Here is a 26,551-nt window from a genome sequence, read left to right on the forward strand (position 1 = left end):
AAATAAAATGGAATTATAAAAACATGTTCATTTGGATCTTCTATTGATAACAGTATACTGGATGAATGTTCAAAATACATGGAAAAGTATTAAACATGGAAAAATATTAAAACACATGATATCTCTGTTGTTGTTTTGAGAGTGGAACAGAAAGAAGTAGAAAGAGAGATCGCTTTCGAGCAGCATTCTTGCAGGAAGTTCATGAGGCATTGAAAAAGTCCTGAGCTAGGCCTAGGCATGTCTTTGCCACATACCATCTCAGAGAAGTCATTCAATGGCTGTGTCGCTCAGTCTCTGGATCTATAAGGTGGGGTGATAATGCTTGTCTTTCTTAATAGACACCTGCTATGAAGTCACAGGCAATAATGTGAGTGAAAGCATGATTACTCCTCATTCCTTTCTATAATTACTGGCTTCCAGCCTTAAGCACCCAATCCATGATTAGAAACTAGCCAGACAATATTAAAGAAACTGAAAAATAAAAAAGGAAACCCACCGTCTGTAGTGCAAGACCCTTCAGGAGCAGGTTTCTGTGAATAGGGAATTGGTGGGCTATTTGAATCTGACATGTCTTCATCATCTTCGTCATCTTCCATTTCATTTACTGTGAGGCTGTTAGAAAAATCCAGGCTTCCATTTTGGGTGTATCGGTGTACCAAGTCTTTATCCAGATCCTCCACCTTGGGTTTTACGTCTGGGAAAGCAAATAAATCATAGCTAATTTAATAAAAAGATGCATATGGGGAGATAACCAAAAGAAAAATTCATAGTTCTGAAAAGATATCTGAGGACGGGGAGACAGGCATTGGCTAACATTTAACCCACATATTTCAGAGATCCCCAGATCTAGAATTCCCACTTCTTTTAAAAGGCATGTAGAATGTGTGGGATTGAGAAACTTACCTGCAGAGGAGAAAGGATGCTGGTCAGGATCCAGGTACAGCTGGGAAAAAATTGGTCGTGGTACCACACTACTACATCTCAGAGAGGCTTCGATGGAGTTGTGGAGAGCTTCTTCAAATCGAGCAGATTTCAATTGCCCAGCATATGAATTCCCCATGGTCTATACCACACCACCCCCCCACAAAGAAAAAAGAAAAATGAGAAAGTTGACATTAGTAAAGGGTTATATGTCTGCAAAGTACACAGAGAGCTGATATAAACTATACCCACATATCCTGTTACAATGGAAACTATATGAACTACACATTTCTTGAGATAACTTATTAATTTATCTATTCTATCACTTTTGCTTCTTGTCTTCAGAGTCCAAATGGGCTTTCAAAAAGTCCCTTTAAGGGATCTTGTATCTGAGGATCAAACCATAATAAGTGCTTTAAGCACTTATTTCTCCAACTAGTTAATCAAGATTGACCTGTCAATCATGAAGCCCAGCACAGTGACAATGGGGCCACACCTTCTCCTTAAACTGGTGAGTGGTGGGCTGCCATAACCCAAAGGAATACTATCAGTGGTTTCAGAGGAAATATCAAATTACTTCTCTCTCTACTGAGATTTTATAACCCTAGGAGGATTCTTCTCTGGAAAACAAAAAAAAAAAAAAAAGAAAGCTTTGTGATAATATATTAATTGGTGAATTCCTAAAAGCAAGATTTGAGCCTTATAAAATACAAACAACTCATTCATGTATTATTAGTATTTATTTGAAAAACAATGCTATTTCTTTTGCTTAGTTTGAATCACAGTCTTATTTGGGACCTCAGGAAAGCATAGAATAAGAAGTTTTGATGCAATCGCCTTTACTTCTCATCAAGTTACAAAAATTTCCATATATCTTAATAATAACTAAATTTATTGGGTGCTAATTATTAGCTATGCTAATGATTGGTTAAGGTCCCCAAGACCCTTTCTGGGTTCCATGAGGTCAAAAGTCTTTTCAAACTATTATTAGGACATTATTTGCCTTTTTCATACTCATTCTCTCAAACATTTACCGTGGAACTTTCTAGAGGCTATTTCATGAGTGACACTACAACAGATTGAAGGCAGAAGCTGACAGACTGCTCTTTCTACTGACTTCTTTTGGGGGCAAATACATTTATTTTCCATGTATAATGGGTTTATTGTTAACTTTTAAAATTATTAAGTATTTTGAAATTTTCTTAGTTTTAATTTCTAATACATATAATACACGTAAACAAAACTCAATTGTTTTTAAGAGTAATAAGAGGTAGTGAGATGAAAAGTCTGAGAATTGTTGGGCTAGAGAATATACCAGGAATTTCCTAAAAATTATTTTATTTAATCTTGTATTCTGAAGTAGAGTTTCTCAGGTGGTGCTTGTGGTAAAGTATCCATCTGTCAATGCAGGAGATGCAAAATATGCGCATTTGATCCCTGGGTCGGGAAGCTTCACTAGAGAAGGAAAGGGCAATGCACTCCAGTATTCTTGCCTGGGAAATCTCATGGACAGAGGAGCTTGGTGGGGCTAGAGTCCATGGGGCAGTAAAGACTTGGACACGACTGAGCAATTAAGCACACACATATATAGCAAATAACTATACTGTATGCCTAAAACTAATGCAATGTTATGTATCAACTATATCTCAGTAAAACTGGAAAAAATAAATTACTAGGTTTTTCTTATGATAAGTACATGTGCTAAAGTATACATATAATCCTCAATTAAAAGTTGTAAGTTGAAGAAAATCAACAAAGCCTCTCAAGTGAAATTTTCCTGAAATACCAAGGTTTTTTTTAAGGTTTCAGGAGTAGTATTATGATATTCTTAAAGAATTAAGTTTACAGATTTTAGAATTAAATCTTCTGAAACAATTTGAAGATAGGATTCAAACAGGAAGTACTAAAATATATGAAACAGGTAATCAAAAACCCAGGTTTTGTTCAAACTTGTAAAACCCTACCAGAACAAGTATAAACATTCAATTTTTCTACAGCAATTTATTTTTCAACAGAACCACACACAATCAAAACAGAGTGGAGGTTGGAAGAGAAATACACCGTGTCACTAGTATATGCTTCTAAGTCAAAATTTAATGGTCATTTGACCTTTCTTCCTCACTGAAGGGAGAAAAATATGAGGAACTAGCATGGTCACTCATGGGATTTCTTATTGCAGAAAACAATAGAACAACTTCAAAGGTGGACCTTTAGCCTTTCTCCAGAGCGCCAAATGCCTGAAAATCTTGCCTCTTCTTAATCTATTACTTGCTCAACAAGTTATCTTCCTTTCATCACTGAAAACCTACATTCTCCAGGGGACCTTTTTAGTTGAATAAAGAAGTACTCAAGTATACATGGAAGATTACATAACCCTGGGAAATGCTCAGATGAAGACAACGGTAAGTTCCTATGGAACAGCCTTGGGAGAGCAAAAAAAGGGGCTGACTATTCCAGATGAAAACATAACCAGGCAGTTTTAAAAATGATAATGATAAGGTGAAGAATGACAAAACTGACCCCAAACTTCTCTGGTGCTGAGTGTCGAGTTCTTCATTGACAGTTCAGTGCTACCCAAAGAAGGGCAGAGGTCAAAAGAAGAAGAATTTTTAGTGCAGTGTTATTCTTAATATCTTGGAGAAGAAGATGGCAACCCACTCCAGTATTCTTGTCTGGAAAATCCCATGGACAAAGGAGCCCGGTGAGCTGCAGTTCATGGGGATGTAAAGAATCAGACACGACTGAGCAACTGAGCATTCTTAATATCATATGCTGTACATAATATTTAGGGTCACTGAAATCATTGGCCTTATCCACCTAGACTACTGAATCTCTTCCTCTGAATCTCAAAGAGCCCCCCAGCATAACATCCCACTGAAAGTGAAGAAGTTGTAGTCACTTCAGTCGTGTCCGACTCTGTGACCCCATGGACTGTAGCCCACCAGTCTCCTCTGTCCATGGGATTCTCCAGGCAAGAATACTGGAGTGGGTAGCCATTGCCTTCCCCAGGGGATCTTCCCAACCCAGGGATCCAACCTGGGTCTCCCACATTGCAGGCCAGATTCTTTACTGTCTGAGACATCAGGGAAGCCCAACATCCCACTGAAAGTCAGTGTAAATAAATCTAACTTCAGGTCAGAAAATGGAGAAATACTTTTTAGAATCAGTTGTTAAATGAAATACAACAAGAACAGACTGTGACTTCTGTACAAAGGCACATATTTTATGCCTTTGGCTGTCACTGTCTGTGAGACTGCACTACATTGCTTTCCCAGGTTTCTTTTATTGTTGTGAAATTACATAGGGAAGACTATATTAAATGTCTTGGCATAGCACCACAGACCTCTGAGATGCGAATAGGCACTCTTGGGGTAATCTCTAAAAAAGGTATGGTACCCTACAGGAGCTCTTTCAGTACCGTAATTAATTGCTGAAAATGCAAGTGGGATCAAGCGCAAACCACCAGGATGGTGTGGTTTGGTGTCTTTCTACTCTTCCTTTACCTTTTCTCTACAGAAGGACAGGGGCTTCCCAGGTCCGAAAGTGGTAAAGAACTGCCTGCCGACCAGGAGACACAGGTTCGATCCCTGATCGGGAAGATCCCCTGGAGAAGGAAATGGCAACCCAAGCCAGTATTCTTGCCTGGGAAATCCCATGGACAGAGGAGACTGGTGGACTACAGTCCATGGGGTTGCAAAGTGTTGGACACGACTGAAGTAACTAAGCATGCATGCACATCATTATTAGTATCACAGGGAATTGTCATAGTGGTGGTCATGGCGGTGATGGTAGGAGCAGTAATTGTCATCACTGTCATTGTCAAGAAATCTGAAAAGAAACATTCTTTGTCAAACCACAATAATAACAGTAACATAGGAGAACTTAGTAACCACCAGGAAAATACAATTACTGCCTCCATTTTTAGGAGAACCAAGATCTAGAGAAGTTCAGGAACTTGCCCAAGGTCATACTATGAGGAAATGGCCAAGACAGGAGTGGAATCTAATCAGTTTGTCTACGGCAGCAGATGTCTTAGGCTATCTAATCACGTATGCCATTCTGTAGTTAAAACACCTACAATAATGACCCAGTTGGGAAAAATTCACATTATGTAAACACCTACTAAATTGTGAAGCCAAGCCAAAATAAATAAATAAAAATCAAGAAAAAAGAGCTGTGTTTGCTGATTTTTCCTTGTCTACCCATGTGCTCAGATGCTCATTCATGTCGGACTCTTTGCAACCGTGTAGACCATAGCCCACCAGGCTCCTCTGCCCATGGAATCCTTCCGGCAACAATACTGGAGTCATGTGCCACTTCCTCCTCCAAGGAATCTTCGCAACCCAAGAATCGAACCCAAGTCTTTTACAGCTTCTGCATTGGCGGGTGGATTTTTTTAACAATAGTGCATCTACATATTCCAGGCTGAAACAAAGCCTTGCAAAATAAGGCTGAAATGCGAGTTTTAATATTGGATACCCGACAAACAGCCACAAAGACAAGCAACAATTTAAAAAATTGAAACAAAATAAAAACACCACCTCTCCTCTCAAAGAAAAAACCCAAACCTCACTGTAATGTTAGATGAAAGACAGATATGAACAGAGAGTAAAGTACTTCACAAAGAATAATAGAATTGCCCTCGGTGTCCTTAGGGGTTTGGTTCTAGGACTCTGGTGGAGACCAGTATCCATGGATGCCTGAGTTCCTTACATAAAAAGACTAGTGCAGCCTTCTGAACCAATGATCAGGTTTAGTATCGCTTTTTTTAGTATCAAAAGTGAGGCAATGAGACAGTGCGGGCCTCCCCGTGGAAAACAGCATGAAGCATACACAAACCACCTAGGACTTATTCTTGCCAAAGCGGGTAAGGAATGTAGTCAAACTCTAGAGCTGACTTCCATTTATGGGATGAAGGACTAAGTTAAATGAAACCACATGGAAACAAGCAGATTCAGAAAGAGGGACAAGTAGACAGAGCAGTAATCCGGTTTCTGAAAGGTTTGTAAGTGATGGAACTAGAATTCAAATTTAGACTCAAAAGCCTGTTTTTTCCCCTGCTAAACCAAGCTATTTGAAGTAGAAAAAAATATGAGTGAAAATGATACATTCTGTTTGTGTGTGTGCTTGTTTTTGATTCGAATTTTTTTTTAGGCACAATTCATTGACTGTATGCCAGGCATAGTACTAAATAGACAGCTCTGAATAACTTATGAGTTGTTACTTATCTTTTTCTCTATAGATGTTATCACCTACTTTCCAAAGTTTAACACTCATCCACCCCGGCAGACAGCATTTATAAAAATCCTACTATTGAAGTAGTTAAACACACAGGGTCTGGAGTCACATGGCCTTAATTCAAATCCTGCACCCACTACCCTGTATGATACTGGGCAAGTTACTTAATTTCTCATCTGTAAAATGGGGCAATACAATCAGTATCATAGATTTATGTGAGAATACATGAGATTTTATGTTTTTAGAATAGTGCCTGGCACAAAATAAATATGCAGAAAATTTTAGAAGTACTATGTAGTGTTTTCTTTTTTGGTAAGCTTGGTGGTACGTTGAGGATACTAAGAAAAGTTGAGATGTATCTCCTTGTATATTTTGGAGGCAGTGTTCTAGCAACAAATGACCACCAATGTAAAAGTTCCAAAAACCAGTATTTGGTGCTATATAAAATTCACTTATTAAACTTTACAATCATATATACAAAACATTACTGCCTCTTATAGCTGTAAGATTCTTTGGCTTCATATAAAAAAATTCTTGTTTAAGGCATTACCGGTTAATGCCTTGTTTAACACCTCTTCTTTAAGGCATTACTGTTTAATGCCTGTTAACACACCCTTGCTCTGTTAAACATATTTGCTGATGAGAGAGATACTATGTGATTATTGGACCAAGAAATCAAAAATGGTTCTTGCAAGTTCTCAAAGAGTCTATAATTCAAAATTAAAAACAAGCATATAGTTACAGTTCTTTTATGCTCTTTTCTCATTTTATGTATTCTTTTAAATTGATATTTGTTGCCCTAGTATCTGTCTGACTTTCCCATTAAACTGCAACCACTTGGGGCAAAACATTGTGTTTACAACTGGAGCTGAATTTAAACAAAAAAGAATACATTGAGCTTTTTTGTATCTTACTCAATTATACAGTAAACAGGTTTGAAGAGATATTATGTCTTGTCAAGCACATTCCAAAAAAGGCACAAAATTTATGATGCATTCAAAACAAAAGTGTTCTATTTCATTTTTAGTCATTCTCCTTGCTGAAAATCTGTAGAAAATGCAAACAAGTTAAAAGACAAAATTTCGAGCCTCCTTTAATAGTTCTGTACATTTAAACATGGGTAACTCTCCTTGGACAGTTTCTGAAGCCAAAAGTATTTTAAGTACTGAAATAAAAACTTAGCCCTGGTTACTTTATTCTAAGATGAACTGTTTTTAACCAATATACTTAGGGATATGTAATATGTCCTGAATTGCCATAGAAATGCTTATGATTATATGTGAACTAATTTCATAATGATTATATAAAAGCTGTCATAGTTAAAAGATAAGGGACAATGCTATCTTTTCCTTTCTGACAGGGAGTTACATGTTACTACTGGAAATTTTTACTTTCTTCCTCGGAATACCAGAAATTCTTCTGTAAAATAAACACATCTCGTCAAGACCCTCTGGAACTAGTATAATTACCAGAGGCAATTGCTGTGTCAGATCAAAGAAACAAAACAATAATAGGCAACGTGTGACCTCGACCATGTCGCCAGAGACCAATTTTTCAACAGGCAGAAGAGTCAATAATCCAGAACAGAAAACATTAAATAACCAGAAATGCTTCCAAAGTGTGGCTTAGTACATCCATCAAGGCTGCCACATTCAGGGAGTTCAGAGTCTCTGTGGTTTCTGAGGACAAACTTCTGGGGATTTATCACAACACCCATTAAAATCTGCATAAAGCACCAGAGGCAAAAACCAATTTCCCAAATGCAGAGTAGAATTTCAAAAGATATTACAGTAATTTTCCAAATGTCATAGGATGCTTTAACCAGTAGAGTGGGAAGAACAGAGATGATTCAATAATTTCCATATAACATTCACCTAATTTTTCTTTATTTACCTGCCCCCATTCTGTTTGGAAAGCAGGCAAAGAACATTAACCCGATAAATATAATTAGTAAGAACACATTAAAGACTTCTGCAGGTTTTTTGTTTTGTTTTGGTAATACTGGGTCACTAAATCCAAAAACAGGGCTTTGGTCTCCTTTGTAATGTATGTAGTTGACTGATAAGAATCATAAGGGTACAAAGAGGGGTAAAGAAATTCCCATTCATGTAATGACAGAGAGAAATACATTTAAAATGCAGTTTTAAAAAGCACCACAAATAAAACTGTGCCTTAGTAAAGCAAAATCTGATTGATTTTTCTTAGCTGCTACTGCAATGTCTTCTTTTAAAATCAGATGTGAATTAGGGACTGAACACATGTATCTGAATTGTTTAACTTGCAAACACTCATTCTGCTGGTGATTTAGAGACTAATAAAGAAGGGCTTAGCATAAAGGAAAAAGCACTGGAAATGCAAAGCCACTGTGAACATTCAGTTCTTGTATGGATGCGTTTACTCGTGCTACCTTCATCTTTCCACTCTGTCATTTGCCCTATCTTTCCATCTTATGTTATTAACATTGTTAATTCTATTTGTCAGTTTTGCCACAATTTCAGTGCTACTTAAACAGCTGTGGGTTTTCTCTAGGCAATTATCAGTCACTACACTTAGGTTTCTAAATTAGTTGTTGAAAGGCACTTTAACCTTGAGAAAATAGACACAGAGCATGCTGCCTCATTAAGCCTTACATTTATGTGCATGTGGCTTTAAAACAAAAACTTATTTTAAAGCATTAAAGAATCACACACACAAGTAATTCAAACTTATTGTAAAGTTATCAATGAGCAAGAAAATGCTTAACAAAGCCAAATCTGTACTACTCATCATTTTATCTTTACCCCTTTACAATACAGATGGCAATACACACACTCTATGTCTATGTACATATATAGAGTATATAAACTGGGACATCAAAATATTGCCAAATTCCTCTAATTTTTACTACCTGTCTGCCAGGTGGCAACACCTTTGGAAAGTCTCCACAATCATGTAAGTGGTATCTTGAGGTCATGGCAAAGAAAGTTCTTCCCACATACAGATTTCCAGCCCCTCCCCTTTTTCCTTTTCCCTCCAAAGAGAAAATTCTGTATTTCTATTCGCTTTTCTTCTTCTCTCTTCTTGACTCTGACATTGATTTTCTCCTTACTACTACAAAATGTACCAGAAGCACAGTCAGGGAGAAACCCCACGCTTAAGGTTATTCATTGGATGATACCCATTTCTATGAAATACAACTAAATTAAAAAAAAAATTCTGTAATCCAAAAATAAATGACACTTCATGAGCTGTTTATTCTTTTTATGTTAAAATAAACTCAAAGAACTTTCCAGAGTTAAGTTTTGGTGTTTTTAAAGGTTTATACTATTCTGCTTTGGGATCAGTCAAAAGCTTGTTAGAATGATTTTAAAATTAATGTAAACTAGTTGCTTACCCACCTCTCCCCACCCCCAACTCCTGCCACTTTCTGCTCCAAGGAAAGGAAAAGGTGATATTTCAACAGTGTAAAATTCTTCACTGAGAGATAAACATTAAAATGATAAACATTTTGGAAAGCAAAGTACACTTCAAACCCTAACTGTTCTTTCAGACCTATATTGACTCGTATAGTCGTTGCCAACATTTGGTAAGGATTATCCTTCCATTAGGCAAAAGCAAGCATTCCTTAGATAAATCAAGAGTTTTTGCCATGAGACTCATAAAACCTTTTCACAACACAAGATTTTCAAGAGAATCCTTGAAGGTTTTAGGAGGCTGCTCCTTTTACTCAGTAACAAAATACACCCCATGGTGTCTCACTGACCCCACTCAGCTGTCCTTTGACCTCTTCAATTGTTGAAGCCTAACTCCAGGGCCCACAGAATTTGCCTCCCATATCAAAAAGGCGAATGAGGCTTCCTCCTAGCACCTGGTGTAACAAAACCCAACAGTTCGCCCTCTCTCTGTCTCCTCCACTCCCTCTCGGGCCACTTTCCAGATGTTCCAGGCCCAAATGTTAAGCCAATACTAGGTTTCAGGATCTGCGTGGTCACCACGAAGGACCAACAGGAACCGAGCCGAAGTGGCAATGACCCTCTTGTTCTTTTTGGCCTCAAAAGGATACGACGGGTCATAAAAGAGGAAGAGATCTTTGGCCTCTCTTGGAAATGCCAGGCTATTTAAGCGCGTTGTAACTTCCAAAAGGAGGGAGCCGGTCTTGGTTATGCCCTGACAGTCAAGAGTTACTTAAGCAGTGTCCCTAAACTCTTAATTCTAAGAGGATTTTTTATTTTCTTTGACATACAAGGGGAAAAGGACAGGATCACCTTCCCCCACCCCTCGCCCCTGCTTTAAAAGGCTTCCAAAAATAGAAAGAGAAAACTTTTATAAAACTTTCAAAACACACATCTCAGGGTATATGATTAAAAAACGTAAACACATGCAGTCACTAGATGCTGTTCGGTCTTCTCTGGGGAGGCCAATAATCTGATGTCTCTCTTGTTAGACAAGTTGAAAGATAAAACCACAATCAACAAAGAACCAAGAGCTGAATTCTTATTGTCTTAATTTAGGTATGCAGGAAATATAACACAGAGGCTGTTGTAAGAAAAAAGGAAAACCTTAAAGCTGAGAAAGTGTTTTGTTTTTGGGGGGTTCTTTTTGGTGGCGAGGATGGGGTAGGGGAGGGGAAAGCAAAGAGGAGAGAAAACAGAAGGAGAGGAGCTCATAGAAATATCTGCTTCATCAGTTTAAGTACCAAAGACAGGAGCTTTATTTAAATTCTAAAATATTCCCCCAAAAAATCTGACCATAAAAGATTTGGATGCGGGGCATAGTATAATTGTACAATACCTTGGTTTATTTATTAACATTTTTGAACCATGTTCATGATTTAGTTGGGCTGTCAACACTTCAGGGAGCCTGTTGCCTAGATTTTACTTGATTAAAGCTTTTTTGTACCTGCAAAAACAAAAAATAATATATACATAAAGACATGAGCTAATTTCCAAACACATTATATTCCACAATACAGTAACTTAAATATTTACAATTGTACAAATATTGCAACTAGAAAATTTTGATCAGTCTTACACAATTTCATATAGATTATAAATGGCAAATACAATATTCCTTTTTCCCCAAATGATCACTCTTTATATACCTGGAAATAATTTCTTCTTAAGATTTCCCCCTACTAAATGTAATTGGAATAAATCTGTTAAGTCTGCATTTTGGACAGGTGTTACCATAATGCTTAAAGCCCACAGATTATTTTTATTTTTAGGAGAGAAATTGGTGAAAGATAATTTCCTTACTCAAAGGAGTTTGAGTTTTATAATTTCTGGTGCTTGACCAAAATTTATCTTCTTAAAGAAGTATAAAAAATTTAAGACATAACCAATATTGATTAAAATTATTTTTGTACTTTTTGAAATGAACAGTTTAATAATTCCAACAAAGAAAGCCTTCAAGAATAAAAGCAACTCCTGTTTCCTATCTTTTTGATTAGTGTATTCCTAGAAGAAATTAAACTAAATAATTATAATTGCATATAACTGGTTGAAAATTACAGTGTACATATTCTTCTGCTAAGTAGATTATAGTCAATATACAAGAAAATATAGTCAGAAGCAGAAAATGAAATAAGAACTATTTTTCACTGATTTTTATATATAACTTAGAAGTGTTTCTATTTTGTTATTATGTCTAAAGAGGAAATAAAAGAGGATTTTTTAAAGAATATACTAGTTTCAATGCACATTTATGGCACTAAAATATGTAAAGTAATATCAATGTATATTTTCTTTAAAAAAAGCTTTCACTTTATTTTCCTTTTAGGCCAACTTGGAACCATTTTAGATTTTGAAATAAAAATATCTTACCTCCCTTACAGTCAGAAGAATGTCTTCAGGCAAAAGCACAATTAAAAATGCAAGACCTGAATTTTCAGTCTCATGTATTTCACACCCAACCACCCACCCACCCACAAGTAGACATCTTTTTGTGAGTCAAGAGTCTTGCTCCCTCCATCCGAACCTAAGATTACCCCATATGGTCAGCAAGGTCAAACTGCATTACTGCCAATGAAACTATATGACTCCACAAGGACCTTAATGATTAAAAAAAAAAGGTCAGTAATCCAATTCGAATGGCTTCAGAGTCTAAAATTGCTAATTTTTGGCCACGTGCTGCACACTTCACCTGCTAGTAATGACATTTTTGTATTTTCTTCTAATTACACTCAAAGCTAAGACCTTTGGCCCCAGGCCACAGACCCCTATTCAGGCTGCACACATTCTCTTAAACGACCTGATCCTTTGTTGTCACTCTTACCCTTTCATCTATTATTTACACCCATAGAGAAGGAAGATACTCCACCATTTGTATAGCTTAAAGCTTCTAATCATCTTAATTTCTTTGCCTTTCAACCTATGGTTTTTTTCATAGACGAATGCCAAAAAGTTTGACAAAATCATTTTTTTTTCAACCACATACTTTTCCCTCCTTCCCTTTTCTTACTCCTTGCCAACCTCTTTTCTGTCCCTTCTCTACCACAGAAGGTACTCTGTATCAGCTGGTATTCACAAATTTTGACTTTCACCAACAAAATGAATTTCTAAATATATACAAAATCTCCATCTTGCTCTCACAGATTGATAACAATTATATTTTTCTCCTCAAAGAGCTGATTAAAGTGGAAGTTTACTTAAAATAACTTACTATCTGCCCCAGCCTCCCTAAGGCATGAGCACAGGATTTTCAGAATTCCTCTGCAAAAATGTCAAAGAAGCTTCATTGAACAGTTAGGATGTTAGTTATGTAGCTGAAACTTTTCAAACATTTTATTATCTGCAGATGCTCAAATGCTTACAAGAAAGAAAAAAAAAGAGGAAGGAAACCATAACAAAAAATACATATAAAGAAAATTTTACCAATAAAAGAATTTGTAAATTATTACCACATCCAAACAGCAAAGTCCTTACATAAAACATTCTATATCATTGTAATTTCCCAACCTTTTCCCCACACTTAAAAAAAAAAATATCCAAACACATTTTGAAAACCCAAAGCACAGAACTGTTTACCATGTCGCAGATGTCCCCTTCAGATCATGGCAGCCACCCCAAGACTCTGATTTCCAAGATGTTTATAAATGGACACGTGATCCATCTTTGCTCTCTCTTCCTCTATTGCTCAGCTTACTCTTGATTTCTAGCAGTATTTCCTTGTTGTCTGTCCTCTCTGCAGACCCTGAAACCCCTTGTCTTTTCTTATTTTCACCATTTGCCTCAACCAGCAGTTCACTGGAGACCCATCCATCTTGTAATGCCTAAAGTGACAGATGCTCCCAGGAATGACCACACTGCTGAGTGAACAAAAGATAACATCACCTCTAGGAACTCCAGAGAGAAATACAACTGCAACCTTAAGACAGGGTCTGACTTGACAGACACTGGACCATAAACCTCTTCTAAGTGAGAAAGAAAACAATTGCCACACACACAAAAAAATCTGACACAATCAAAGGCAGAAAAGAGTGATTATTTGTGGATTGCCTTTTCACTCTGCGGCTCACTTTTCCCCCCTCAACGCTTTTATATTGGGGCAATTCACTTGCCAAGAGGCAAGAGAAGTTCTTGGTGTGGGGGGGAGCCTTTCTCAGTATCTTCTTTCATTCAACAATATTCAAAGTGAAATTCATTCACATGTGTGTTTCAGTAAATCTAAGGCTTATGATACAGCATCCTTAAGCCTGACCCACCTCGTCTGCATAAAGCAACGTCTAGATTCTGAAATGCTGGCTCAGTGTTACTACAGTGAAAGGATACACATACTTTGCAAATTAAAAACACATTAGAAATTAAAAAGCAGTGTGACACAATGTCAACAATATGTGTAGCTCATAAAAGAAAGCTCTCCATTCATTCATCAGACAACCTCCAACTTGGGTTAAAGAGACTATTAACAAGAGGATTCTGGGAAAGACTACAGCTCTCCTTTTTAACAAAGAAAAGGTCATATTAACATCTCCCAGCAACAAACTAATGATATGGATGCTGTAGATGCAGGGGACTCTGCTTGATAACATCTAGGTTTGGGGGGGGGTTGCTTTTCATTTTTAAAAGCATCTTATTTAAAATCTTCATGCAGCAAAAGGCAAATTTAAACTCTAACATTTAAATTTAATTTTAAATTTACTCTAACATTGAGATAAATACAATGAAGGGAAATTTTAGAACAGAAAAACAAAAGCTGACTTTGAGAGCAATTAAGAACATTGTGATCAATGTCAATTATGAAGATTAACAACCCCTTTTTATAATAGATATCAAGCAACACAGAACTCTGCTGCAGCTAAATGCATTATCATTTTCAAGCAGGGTAAATGGTACAAATACCTTTGTTAAATCTAAAATAAAGAGCCAAATGCTCGAGAAAAGTCTGTCAGCATTATTTCTAAGAAATGCAGCATTTACAATGCCATTTCTTTAATACAAATATTTTAATTTTTTTTTAAAAAATTTGCACAAAAATCTTTTAAGTTACACTTCTTTTTCTTTGAAGAAACTAACGACTTATTCCTATTTTACTAGAAAAAATAAAATTTAAAAGATATCTTATTTTATCTCTTTCATGTAGAATATTTGTGGGGTAAAAGAAAACTTTTTAACTTGATAAATCAACATATCTTTTTCTTTAACATTATCTTATGTCTCCCTTATTTCCTCAACCACTTCAGTGTATTTGTACAAACAACACAAATATTTCACAATGTCAAAATTTTCTGATCCTTATTTTAATACTGGAAAAACATATGTATATAAAATAATTAAATGAATGCATACAATTAGGTAGATCAATGGGAAAAAGATTAACTAATTATAGACTGCTTATCAATATGAAAGGACTTGTTCTAATACGGATTTGATCTTTAACTAGACAGCTTTGTTTAACACATACTGACCCTAAATTGTTCTCCTAGAACTCCTGATCCAAAAACACCACCTCATTCAACACTCTCGAATTTTGGCATTAATATCAAGAGAAAGACGTGACCTTGACATGATAGTTACATGGCAGAAAGTAAAAAAAGAAGACCCAATTAAAAGACCTACTTTAAGACACAATAAGATCAATACTGCACACAAGAAAAGTACACCCCCGTGGAAAGTTCTTATTGCCTGATTGATCAAAAACGAAACAAAACTTTTCCTTTTTTCAGGGCCTCTTCCAGATCACAGTCAGTGCCAGAAATCCACACAGGAAAAAAATCCATCAAAATGAAACCCTAAAAGGGTTTACCCTTCACCATCCCATTTGCACTTCAAAACCCTGTAAGGCCTTCAGTTAAACCCCAGGGCTGAACCATTTCAATAATAAGAGAGGTGGCCAGCAGTGATTTATCTCCCATTTGGCCTCTGGACAGAGCTGTAATGTCTAGGAAGCTTCCCTTCCCTGATTCGAACCCTCCCCCCTAAGTCTCAACCTTCATTTGTGCAGCTTTGGATCTTCAGTACCTTATAAACAACTCATATGCCCTTTCCAATCAGATGCAAGAACAGTTTGTAACTCAGGGTTTTCTTGGCAATGCTTTCACAAAATGGAATGCTGTTGTGATAATCAGAGCACTGAAAATATCAGGTTAAATTCCAGGTTCTCTTTGCTGTAATAAGTTGAAGAAGAAAGAAACTTCAACTTCAGCCTTTTTCTTCTCACACATGTTGATTGTTGTCAGAATTTCTTAAACTTTTCCCAATTTATATCTTGATATCCATTACATCTTGGGCTACATCAGCCAACTTCCTGTAGTGATGTTCATGTAAATTTAAATTCTTGCATTGTAAAATGTCTTAGCAAATCCAAAAATGTGGAGATTTCACAGGTCACAGACTCCTGGGTCAGAAAGACCTTAAGAACAGATAGCAGACCACTATGACTCAACTGATTTATTCTATTCTTGTTATCAAATTTGTACTACAACTGACATCACACACACACAATTTTCCTCTAGTAAAATAAATACCAACAAATGTCAACAGTTATTTAAGTTGAAATAAAGGTACCAGAAGTTATCATATGGGAAACAGTGAAGTTACTCCTTAAACATGGAGAACATTTTGCCACTGGGCATGAATTTCCTATTTCAAAATTATGTTCATATGCTTGCTAACATACAGAGAAGATGAAAAATATATACACTCTTTTCCCTACATATTCATTGCTTTCTATTTTCATTTCAGTGACAGGACTTTGTTCTTCTAATTGATTCTGATAAATTCCATCTGAATGCCACATTAACAATTTGCCCTAAATGATTCCACTATAGTAATTCTGATTTTATAAGATGAAAACTTTCAAGTTATTCATTAACTATAAATTTAGAGACTCTACAGGCAAATATAAAGGTATTTCATTTAAACCTAGTATCAGTTAAGAGAAGTTTAAAAGAATGAAATTAATTATATGGCCCTGATAGTTAAAAATACAAGAAATACAAATTTTTGTTGATTCAAAGAAAAGTTATTCACGTTTTTGGAGCTATTTATCAATAAAAATATCTAACTATCCTTATACCTCATTAGCAAACAGTTTTCATTTTCAGAGCTCCAAATACCACAAATTCTAAAAGCAAAAAATAAACCAACTCTTACAGCAAATGACTTTACTGCATGCTACCAGGTCAATGAATCTCAGATTTGTGTATGAGATAACATAAAAATTCAAATTGCACATTAAATCAAGAAGAACAGATAACTGAAAAACCAAAGGGACATGACTTTTTATATCACTGAAACAAACTTTGTCACTAATAACAATACTCAGAAAAACAAATTTCTTAACCTACCACATGACATTAAAAAAAAAAAAAGCTTTCCTCAGAGAGTCAGCAAGAGTAATTGATCCACCACAGAGGAAATATTCAATCTTCATTAAATATTTATTCAGTGCAATAGGTTGTTAGGTCTATTTAGACCTCAAAGAAGAAATAGTTCCTGTCTGGTAGGAATCAGGTCTTGGGAGAATTGAATGGAGATGAGCTGAAGTTCCTCAAATCATGACACTATATTTCAAAACAATGATGCTAAAAATTGGAGATGTGCTATGAAATGGTTGCTGCTACTTTGAAATGTGATACAAAGAAACTGATGGTTCAGGGAGTAGCAATTTTAACAAGGTATGACCAGGTAAGTAAGCAACTTGATTTCCTAGTAACGCAGGACAATACAATTTGGATGTTCAAGATCTGTGGTTCCCAACCCTTCTGCCATAGCCAAGTCGCCTGTCTTTTCTGGGCCTCTTTCCATAAAATGAGAGGTAAAGGTAATACATTTCCAGATTGAAGACACTATGGTTACAGTGGGGGAAGGGAAAAGATCCCATTCACAACTGGAACAACATGAAGAACTCACAGGACTCATCTTAATGACAGATCTATGATAACATCAATTTTTCAATTGCCAAAGGTGAGCTGGATGATATAAGTAAAAATTTATACACAGAGAAATACGCTGCATTTCTTACAGAGAAGTCTAATTGTAAAAATACTTGTTTCTCAAACAAAATAATAACACAATTCCAATCAAAAGAACAGTAAAATTTGGGGGGAACATTGTGAAAACATTCATAAATCCATAAGGAAGATTATCAGAGAAAAGATGGGGAAAACATCTTTTTGAAAAATGTTACAAGGGGAGGTAAGTCAAAATAAATGTTATAGTATGAAGAAAGAGCTTTTGTTCATTGTCACTAAATCCAGTGAACATATTTTTGGTTCTCATCTAACATGTCCTCTGAGTATATTTCTTGAAATTTCCTTTCCTTCTGCTGGGTTTCATCTCACAACTCTCTGGTTTTCCTCCTTCCCTATGCTGCTCCTTAGTTCCCTTTGCACTCCCATAATACTCCACCCAGCAATGAAACGTGGTAGTTCTGCAGGATCTAGTAAGTGGTAGCCATCCTCCAATAGGCCCCATAGTTCCCACCTCCTTTGTAATCCACCCCCACATCGAATCAGGGCTGACTCACATGACCAGTAAAATATGGAACAAGTGACAATGTGTGATTTCCAAGGTCATAAAAGATATTGAAGTTTCTTATATGTAAAAGAGAAAACTAATAAGAATCTACTGTATAGCACAGGAAATTCTATTCAATACTCTGTAATGGCCTATATGGGAAAAGAATACTAAAAAAAAGGAGTGGAGATATATATACGTGTAACTGATTCACTTCGCTGTACACCTGAAACTAATACAACATTGTAAGTCAATTATACACCAATAAAAATAAAAAAAAGACAAACAAAACTGGGAAATACTCCAAATCAAGTAACCATTTGAATTCTGGAATTGTTGATTACCTCTACCATGTTTCACATGGGGTTTACAAAAAAAAAAAAAGATATTCTAGTTTCTTCCCTGACCTCTTGGATCGGTTGCTCTAAGAGAGGGCAACTGCTGTGTTGTACAGACACCCAAGCTGCTCTGTAGAGAGGCCCTCATGGGTAGGGGCTGAGGTCTTCTGCCAACAGACAGGACCAACGTCCCTAGTTGCTCTCCTTGCCTCCTCTCTGGCACTCTCCAATCACTACTCTGGATCAAGTGAAATATAATCATCAACTCTTTGCTAAAGACCTTCAAAGTTTTACACTGTTGAGGATAAAAATCAATATTGTAAATATCCCTGCCTATCTCTCCAGTCTTATTTTGCAATGTTCTCTTCCTAAACTCTAGGCTGCAGAAATGCTGACCAATCTTAGACACTTCAGTTCCCTCTGCTGTGAAACCACTCATCCTTTCACTTCTGCCTAGTGAAATTCCCTCATCCTTCCAGATCCTCTCTGAAGCACTGCTTCCCTAATTCCCTCAGCCCTTTGCTGAAAGCCCTCAAAGAACCTTACTCCTCACCTTCTCAACTTTTAATTCCCTTTTGAGCTATGTAATCTGTATGATCAATTGTTTTAATGCTTGTCTTCCTTCCTAAATTTTAAACTACATTGAAAGTAGGGACAATGTTTTTTGGGTTTTGCCTGTTATTGAAATCACAGCACCTATTGTGGTGCCTTCCAGAACTCAAAAATCCTGTCTGAATAATTTAAAACAAAGGGCTGGCACAAGAATGAGAAGCTCGTTGGTGACAGTCCAAAAATTTTTATTATCTGTAACCATTATTGTACGATAATTGAGGCATTATAAAACAATAAATTGTTTTATTTATTTACACATGGACACCACCAGATGGTCAATACTGAAATCAGATTGATTATATTCTTTGCAGCCAAAGATGGAGAAGCTCTATGCAGTCAGCAAAAACAAGACCAGGAGCTGACTATGGCTCAGATCATAAACTCCTTATTGCAAAATTCAGACTTAAATTGAAGAAAACCACTAGACCATTCAGGTATGAACTAAATCAAACCCCTTACTTACAGTGGAAGTGACAAATAGATTCAAGGGATTAGATCTGATAGACAGAGTGCCTGAAGAACTATGGATAGAGGTTCATTACATTGTGTAGGGGGCAGGGATCAAGACCATCCCCAAGAAAAACAAATGCAAAAAGGCAAAATGGTTTTCTGAGGCCTTACAAATAGCTGTGAAAAGAAGAGAAGAAAAAAAAAAAAAAGAAGAGAAGAGAAAGGCAAAGGAGAAAAGGAAAGATATACCCATTTGAATGCAGAGTTCCAAAGAATAGCAAGGAGAGATAAGAAAGCCTTCCTCAGTGATCAGTGCAAACAAATAGAGGAAAACAATAGAATGGGAAAGACTAGAGAACTCTTCAAGAAAATTAGAGCTACCAAGGGAACATTTCATGCAAAGATGGGCACAATAAAGGACAGAAACAGTATGGGCACAACAGAAGCAGAAGATATTAAGAAAAGGTGGCAAGAATACACAGAACTATACAAAAAAGATGTTCATGACCCAGATAATCACAATGGTGTGATCGGTCACCTAGAGCCAGACTTCCTGAAGTGCGAAGTAAAGTGGGCCTTAGGAACACTTCACTACAAACAAAGCTAGTGGAGGTGATGGAATTCCAGTTGAGCTATTTCAAATCCTGAAAGATGATGCTGTGAAAGTGCTGCACTCAATATGCCAGCACATATGGAAAACTCAGCAGTGGCCACAGGACTGGAAAATGTCAGTTTTCATTCCAAAGCCAAAGAAAGGCAATGCCAAAGAATGCTCAAACTACCGCACAATTGCACTCACTTCACACGCTAGCAAAGTAATGCTCAAAATTCTCCAAGCCAGGCTTCAACAGTACATGAACTATGAACTTCCAGATGTTCAAGCTGGATTTAGAAAAGGCAGAGGAACCAGAGATCATATTGCCAACATCCGCTGGATCACTGAAAGACCGAGAGAGTTCCAGAAAAACATCTACTTCTGCTTTATTGACTATGCCAAAGCCTTTGACTGTGTGGATCACAACAAACTGTGGAAAATTCTTCAAGAGATAGGAATACCAGACCACCTGACCTGCCTCCTGAGAAATGTGTATGCAGGTCAAGAAGCAACAGTTAGAACTGGACATGGAACTACAGACTGGTTCCAAATTGGGAAAGGAGTATGTCAAGGCTGTAGAGTGTCACCCTGCTTATTTAACTTATATGCAGAGTACATCATGAGAAATGCCAGGTTGGATGAAGCACAAGCTGGAATCAAGATTGCTGGAAGAAAAATCAATAACCTCAGATATGCAGATGACACCACCCTTATGGCAGAAAGCGAAGAAGAACTAAAGAGCCTCTTGATGAAAGTGAAAGAGGAGAGTGAAAAAGTTGGCTTAAAGCTCAACATTCAGAAAACTAAGATCACAGCATCTGGTCCCATCACTTCATGGTAAATATATGAGGAAACAGGGAGAGACTTTATTTTTAGGGGCTCCCAAATCACTGCAGATGGTGACTGCAGCCATGAAATTAAAAGACGCTTGCTCCTTGGAAGAAAAGCTATGACCAACCTAGACAGCATATTAAAAAGCAGAGACATCATTTTGCCAACAAAGGTCCGTCTAGTCAAAGCTATGGTTTTTCCAGTAGTCATGTATGGATGTGAGAGTTGGACTAGAAAGAAAGCTGAGTGCCGAAGAATTGATGCTTTTGAACTGTGGTGTTGGAGAAGACTCTTGAGAGTCCCTTGGACTGCAAGGAGATCCAACCAGTCCATCCTACAGGAAATCAGTCCTGAATATTCACTGGAAGGACTGATGTTGAAGCTGAAACTCCAATACTTTGGCTACCTGAAGCGAAGAACTGACTCATTTGAAAAGACCCTGATGTTGGGAAAAACTGAAGGCAGGAAGAGAAGGGGACAACAGAAGATGAAATGGTTGCATGGCATCACCGACTCAATCGACATGAGTTTGAGTGAACTCCGGGAGCTGGTGATGGACAGGGGGTTGCAAAGCGTCGGACACAACTAAGCAACTGAACTGAACTGAACTGAAAACAATAAAGGGAAGGAGCAATTGTTCATTTAATTATACTGAAGTAAGGATCAACAATATAAAACGTGACATCTAACAAACAACAACTTAGACACAAAAATAAATGCCAAAGAGACAAAAGATTAAATTTAAATATCTATACCTAAATAGATTTATATGCCCACCCACATCAGACCATATAAAAACTGATGAAACAGAATTAAATATTTTTTAACACTGATATTTATCATGTAGAAGATTTATTATGGTGTCATAGTGAGAATTCAGCTTTCTAAGCCTGGAAATCACAAAGGATAAGGCTGACAGATTTGACTAGTAAACGTATACAACTTCCATATATTAATATTTAACAGCTAAAACAAACAAAAAGAAAAACTTTTCCAGCTAATGAAAAGAATTAAAGTCTACTATATACATAGAAGAACTAAAAGAGGTAAATGAAAGCTAGTGAAGGACAGGGAAGCCTGGTGTGCTGCAGTTCATGGGATCGCAAAGAGTTGGACACGATTTAGAGACTGAACAACAACAACAGTGCACATGATAAAGTAAAACATTAATACCCCCACTCCTGAGCACAATCTAACATTCCATTCATAGGGAGCTGCAGCCTGCCAGGCTTCTCTGTTCATGGGGATTTTCCAGGTAAGAATACTAGAGTGGGTTGCCATGCCTCCCTCCAGGGGATCTTCCCAACCCAGGGATCGAACCCAGGTTTCCTGCATTGCAGGCAGGTTTTTTACCATCTGAGCCACCAGGGAAGTGCAAGAATACTGGAGTGGGTTGCTATTCCCTTTTCCAGGGGACCTTCCTGACCCAGGGATCGAACCCGGGTCTCCTGCATTGCAGGCGGATTCTTTACCGCTGACCCACTGGGGAAGAAAAGAGTAACTAGAAGGAGATGCCTGCAGGATGAGATTCTTCCCTCACCCTGAAAAGGGCGAGGCGACGGTACAGAAGAGAGGAGATGGCCAGTGGACTCAGGTATTAAAGGGTGTAGAGAACGGAGCGAGGAAAAGGATGGAAGCTCCCCATACGTGGCAGAACCACAAGGCAGGAGCCTGTGTCCTTGCTGACCGCAGCGCTGCTTTATCAGCCTTAGACAATTACCTCTGAACTCTTTTTATTCAGGAAAGAAATAAACTACTCACTTGTTGTTTAGTGTTTCCTGTCATTTGCAGACAAATGTAATCCTAACTGATATAGGAGAGGAGAGTGTTGAAAACATAAGCAAGCATCCCTCAAAAGCATGAAATAGCATAGTATATACGGAAGACAAGCGGGCTTCCCTGGTGGGTCAGTGGTCAAGAATCTGCCTGCCCATCCAGGAGACCGAGGAGATGTGGATTGTCGATCCCTGGGTTGGGAAGATCCCCTGGAGAAAGAAATGGCTACCCACTCCAGTATACTTGCCAGGGAAATCCCATGGACAGAGGAGCCTGATGGGCTACAGTCTATGGGGTCACAAAGGGTCAGACACGACTGTGCGACTGAGTACACATACACACACACAACCAGTCTTAGAAAGTTTAATAATTTGCTCAAGGTCACATGGCCAGTTGAAAAGTGGTCACGTCAGGAATCAGACATAGATTCATCTTACTTCAGTGTCATGTTTTTAATCACTTGCCTAGGTTATCTCTCACGCAATGGCATGAAATGTATGAAATAGTATGACAGGCAGTACAATGCTTTGGATTATTGCAACCTCTTAACTAGACGCTCTTTCAGCATTTGGGAATGTTCTGGCCCAAAGCAGTTTTTAAAAAAATGCGAATTGGGGAGGATGGTGGTCTCTTCTCTGATTAAGGGCACTTGGGAAGAAGATGAGGTTTTGAATGGAAGATGATGCTTTCAAGTCTTAGATATACTGATTTTGAGATGACTGTGAAATATCCAAATGGAGATATCTAGCAGTAATTTGATAAGATGCTTCTGAAGTTTAGGAGGAAGCAGGTTGGAGATAAAACTCTTGGCATCAATTGTTCTTAGAGGTCAGCTAAAGTCAAGGCAATTACTGGGACTTTTCAGGGGCTCCCAAAAGTGAGAAAAGCAGCCTGTGGAGAAAAGGGCAGTGGGTACAGACTTGAAGAGAAAGGAGTATTTTGAAATAATTACTTAAGAAGACGGAGACCAACTCAGTCAAGGACAGTCAATGATATCACTAAGTTGTACTTAGGGCTAGGGACAATTAATTTATAATGGTATCAATCTGAGTGGTTGGGAGGGTTTTCTACTGTAGCAATTACTAACTCAATAGTAGGAAAACTTGGCTAAAATTTCATATTTTACTGGTTTCTTTCTTTTCTCCCAATGTGAGTTGCCTGAATTGACCTGAGCACTTGACCTATGATTTAAATTCATCTCCCGTTCAGACTCTGAAATCTTCAAAAAGTTTGTTAAGACTTTGAAAATCTTTTTAAAAAATCATTTTTATTCCCAGCAACTTGCATGGCAATATCTGTATACTTGTTTTATCTTCTGGTTAGGCTGTCTCTAAGGGTAGGAACTGTTTCACAGTTGTTGTTCAGTCACTAAGTCCTGTCTAACTCTTTGCAACCCCATGGACTGCAGCACATCAGGCTTCCCTGTCCTTCCCCATTTCCCGGAGCTTGCTCAAACTCATGTCCATTGAGTCGGTGATGCCATCCAACCATCTCGTCCTCTGTCGTCCCCTTCTCCTCCTGCCTTCAATCTTTCCCAACATCAGGGTCTTTTCTAAGGAGTCGGCTCTTCGCATGAAGTGGCCAAAGTATTGGAGCTTCAGCATCAGTCCTTCCAATGAATATTTCCTTTAGGATTAACTGGTTTGATCTCCTTGCTGCCCAAGAGACTCTTAAGCATCTTCTCCAGCACCACAATTCTAAAGCACCAATTCTTCAGTGCTCAGCCTTCTTTATGGTCCAACTCTCACATCCATACATGACTAATGAAAAAACCATAGTTTTGACTAGATGGACCTTTGTAGGCAAAGTGATGTCTCTGCTTTTTAATATGCTGTCTAGGTTGGTCATAGCTTTCCTTCCAAGGAGCAAGCGTCTTTTAATTTCATGGCTGCAGTCACCGTCCACAGTGATTTTAGAATCCAAGAAAATAAAATCTGCCACTAACACTTTTTCCCTTTCTATTTGCCATGAAGAGATGGGACCAGATGCCATGATCCTAGCTTTTTGAATGTTGAGTTTCAAGCCAATTTTTTCACTCTCCTCTTTCACCCTCAATTAGAGACTCTTTAGTTCCTCTTTGCTTTCTGCCATTAGAGTAGTATCATCTGCATATCTGAGGTTGTTGATATTTCTCTCAGCAATCTTGATTCCAGCTTGTGCTTCATTCAGCCCAGCATTTCACATGTAGAAGTTAAATAAACAGTGTGATAATATACAGCCTTGCTGTACTCCTTTCCCAATTTTGAACCAATCTGTTGTTCCATGTCTGGTTTTAACTGCTGCTTCTTGACCTGTATACAGGGTTTCTCAGGAGACAGGGAAGGTGGTCTGGTGTTTGTATCTCTTTTTTAAGAATTTTCCACAGTTTGTTTGTGATCCACACAATCAAAGGCTTTTGTATAGTCAATGAAGCAGAGATGTTTTTCTGTTATTCCCTTGCTTTCTCCATGATCCAACGAATGTTGGCAAATTGATCTTTGGTAACTCTGCCTTTTCTAAACCCAGCATGTACATCTGGAAGTTCTTGGTACACATACTGCTGTAGCCTAGCTTAAAGGCTTTTGAGCAAGACTTTTGAGCATAACCTTGCTAACATGTGAAATGAACACAACTGTACAGCAGTTTGAACATTCTTGGGCATTGTTCTTCTTTGAGACTGGAATGAAACTGACCTTTTCCAGTCCTGTGGCCACTGCTGAGTTTTCCAAATTTGCTGGCATATTGAGTGCAGCACTATAACAGCATCACCCTTTAGGATTTTAAATAGCTCAGCTGGAATTCCATCACCTCCACTAGCTTTGTTTTTAGTAATGTTTCCTAAGGTCCGCTTGACTTCATACTCCAGGATGTCCGGCTCTAGGTGAGTGACCCCACCATTGTGTGTCCTCACGCACAGTATGTTCTTATTAAATATCTGTGAGATTGGATTGATTTTAACCTGTAAAACTCTGTGTAGTTTTACCAACTATCTAATACTATCAAGCAGTGATTTTTAAGATTTCACACTTGGAATAAACAGTCTCCCCTCAACCTTTTATTCTGTTTTTCATTAAGAGGTGATTAGGACACCTCCACCCTAGGATGTGCCATGTTGTCTTTGGAGTTTGGGTGGGCCCTGCTGGCCACTCTTTAGGTTCTGTGACCATGGATGAGGAGTCACCAAGCATTTGTCTGTCTCCTGATCCTTGAGTGAAACTCAAGTGATTGGACCTGATGATTGCTGGTGTCCCTTCTCATTCTAAAATCCAGAGATTCCATAACCCCCTGGAAGACCTTTAAGCCACACCTGAGAACCACTGCCTTATAAACAGCAATTAAAACATGACCTCCAGGGCTTCTGTGGTGGTCCAGTGGTTAAGAATCCACCTGCCAATGCAGGGGACAGGGGTTTGATCCAAGGTCCAGGAGAATCCCAAATGCCACAGTAGAGTTCACTTGCCGCAACTACTGGAACCTGTGCTCTAGAGCCTGTGCTCTGCAACAAGAGAAGCCACAGCAATGAGAAACCCACACCTCACAATGAGAAGCAGCCCCTGGTTGCAGCAACTAGACAAAGTCCACGCACAGCAACAAAGACCCAGCACAGCCAAAATAATAATAATAATATTAATTTTTTTAAAATGGGCTCCATGTTTCAGTATTGGAAAATGGGTGAATGAAACCCTCTCCCTATAAAACTGGGTTATAATCTACAAAGCACATTACTTTTAAAATTAAGACCCTGATGCATGCAGGCATGCTAAGTCACTTCAGTCATGTCTGACTCTCTGCAACCCTTTGGACTGTAGCCCACCAGGCTCTTCTGTCCATGGGATTCTCCAGGCAAGAATACTGGACTGTGTTGCCATGCCCTC

At 37.9% G+C, this 26,551-nt stretch overlaps 1 protein-coding gene across 1 annotated transcript in view; it reads right to left on the bottom strand.

Moving 5' to 3' along the window:
* The window catches only part of GREB1L (GREB1 like retinoic acid receptor coactivator), a 186,854-nt gene that overhangs the window by 108,259 nt on the left and 52,044 nt on the right, over nt 1–26,551 (bottom strand). Inside the window, exons 3-5 of the mRNA XM_081562755.1 lie at nt 10,930–11,037; nt 904–1,063; nt 497–694 (exon numbers count right to left, since the gene is read on the bottom strand). Of these exons, the coding sequence (XP_081418881.1) occupies nt 497–694; nt 904–1,060 (355 nt within the window). The 5' untranslated portion in view covers nt 1,061–1,063; nt 10,930–11,037. The remainder of the gene's footprint in view (nt 1–496; nt 695–903; nt 1,064–10,929; nt 11,038–26,551) is intronic.

This window comes from Giraffa tippelskirchi, chromosome 14 (assembly GCF_054371585.1).
Source record: "Giraffa tippelskirchi isolate mGirTip1 chromosome 14, T2T-mGirTip1v1.2.pri, whole genome shotgun sequence".
In the NCBI taxonomy this organism is placed as follows: Eukaryota; Metazoa; Chordata; class Mammalia; order Artiodactyla; family Giraffidae; genus Giraffa; species Giraffa tippelskirchi.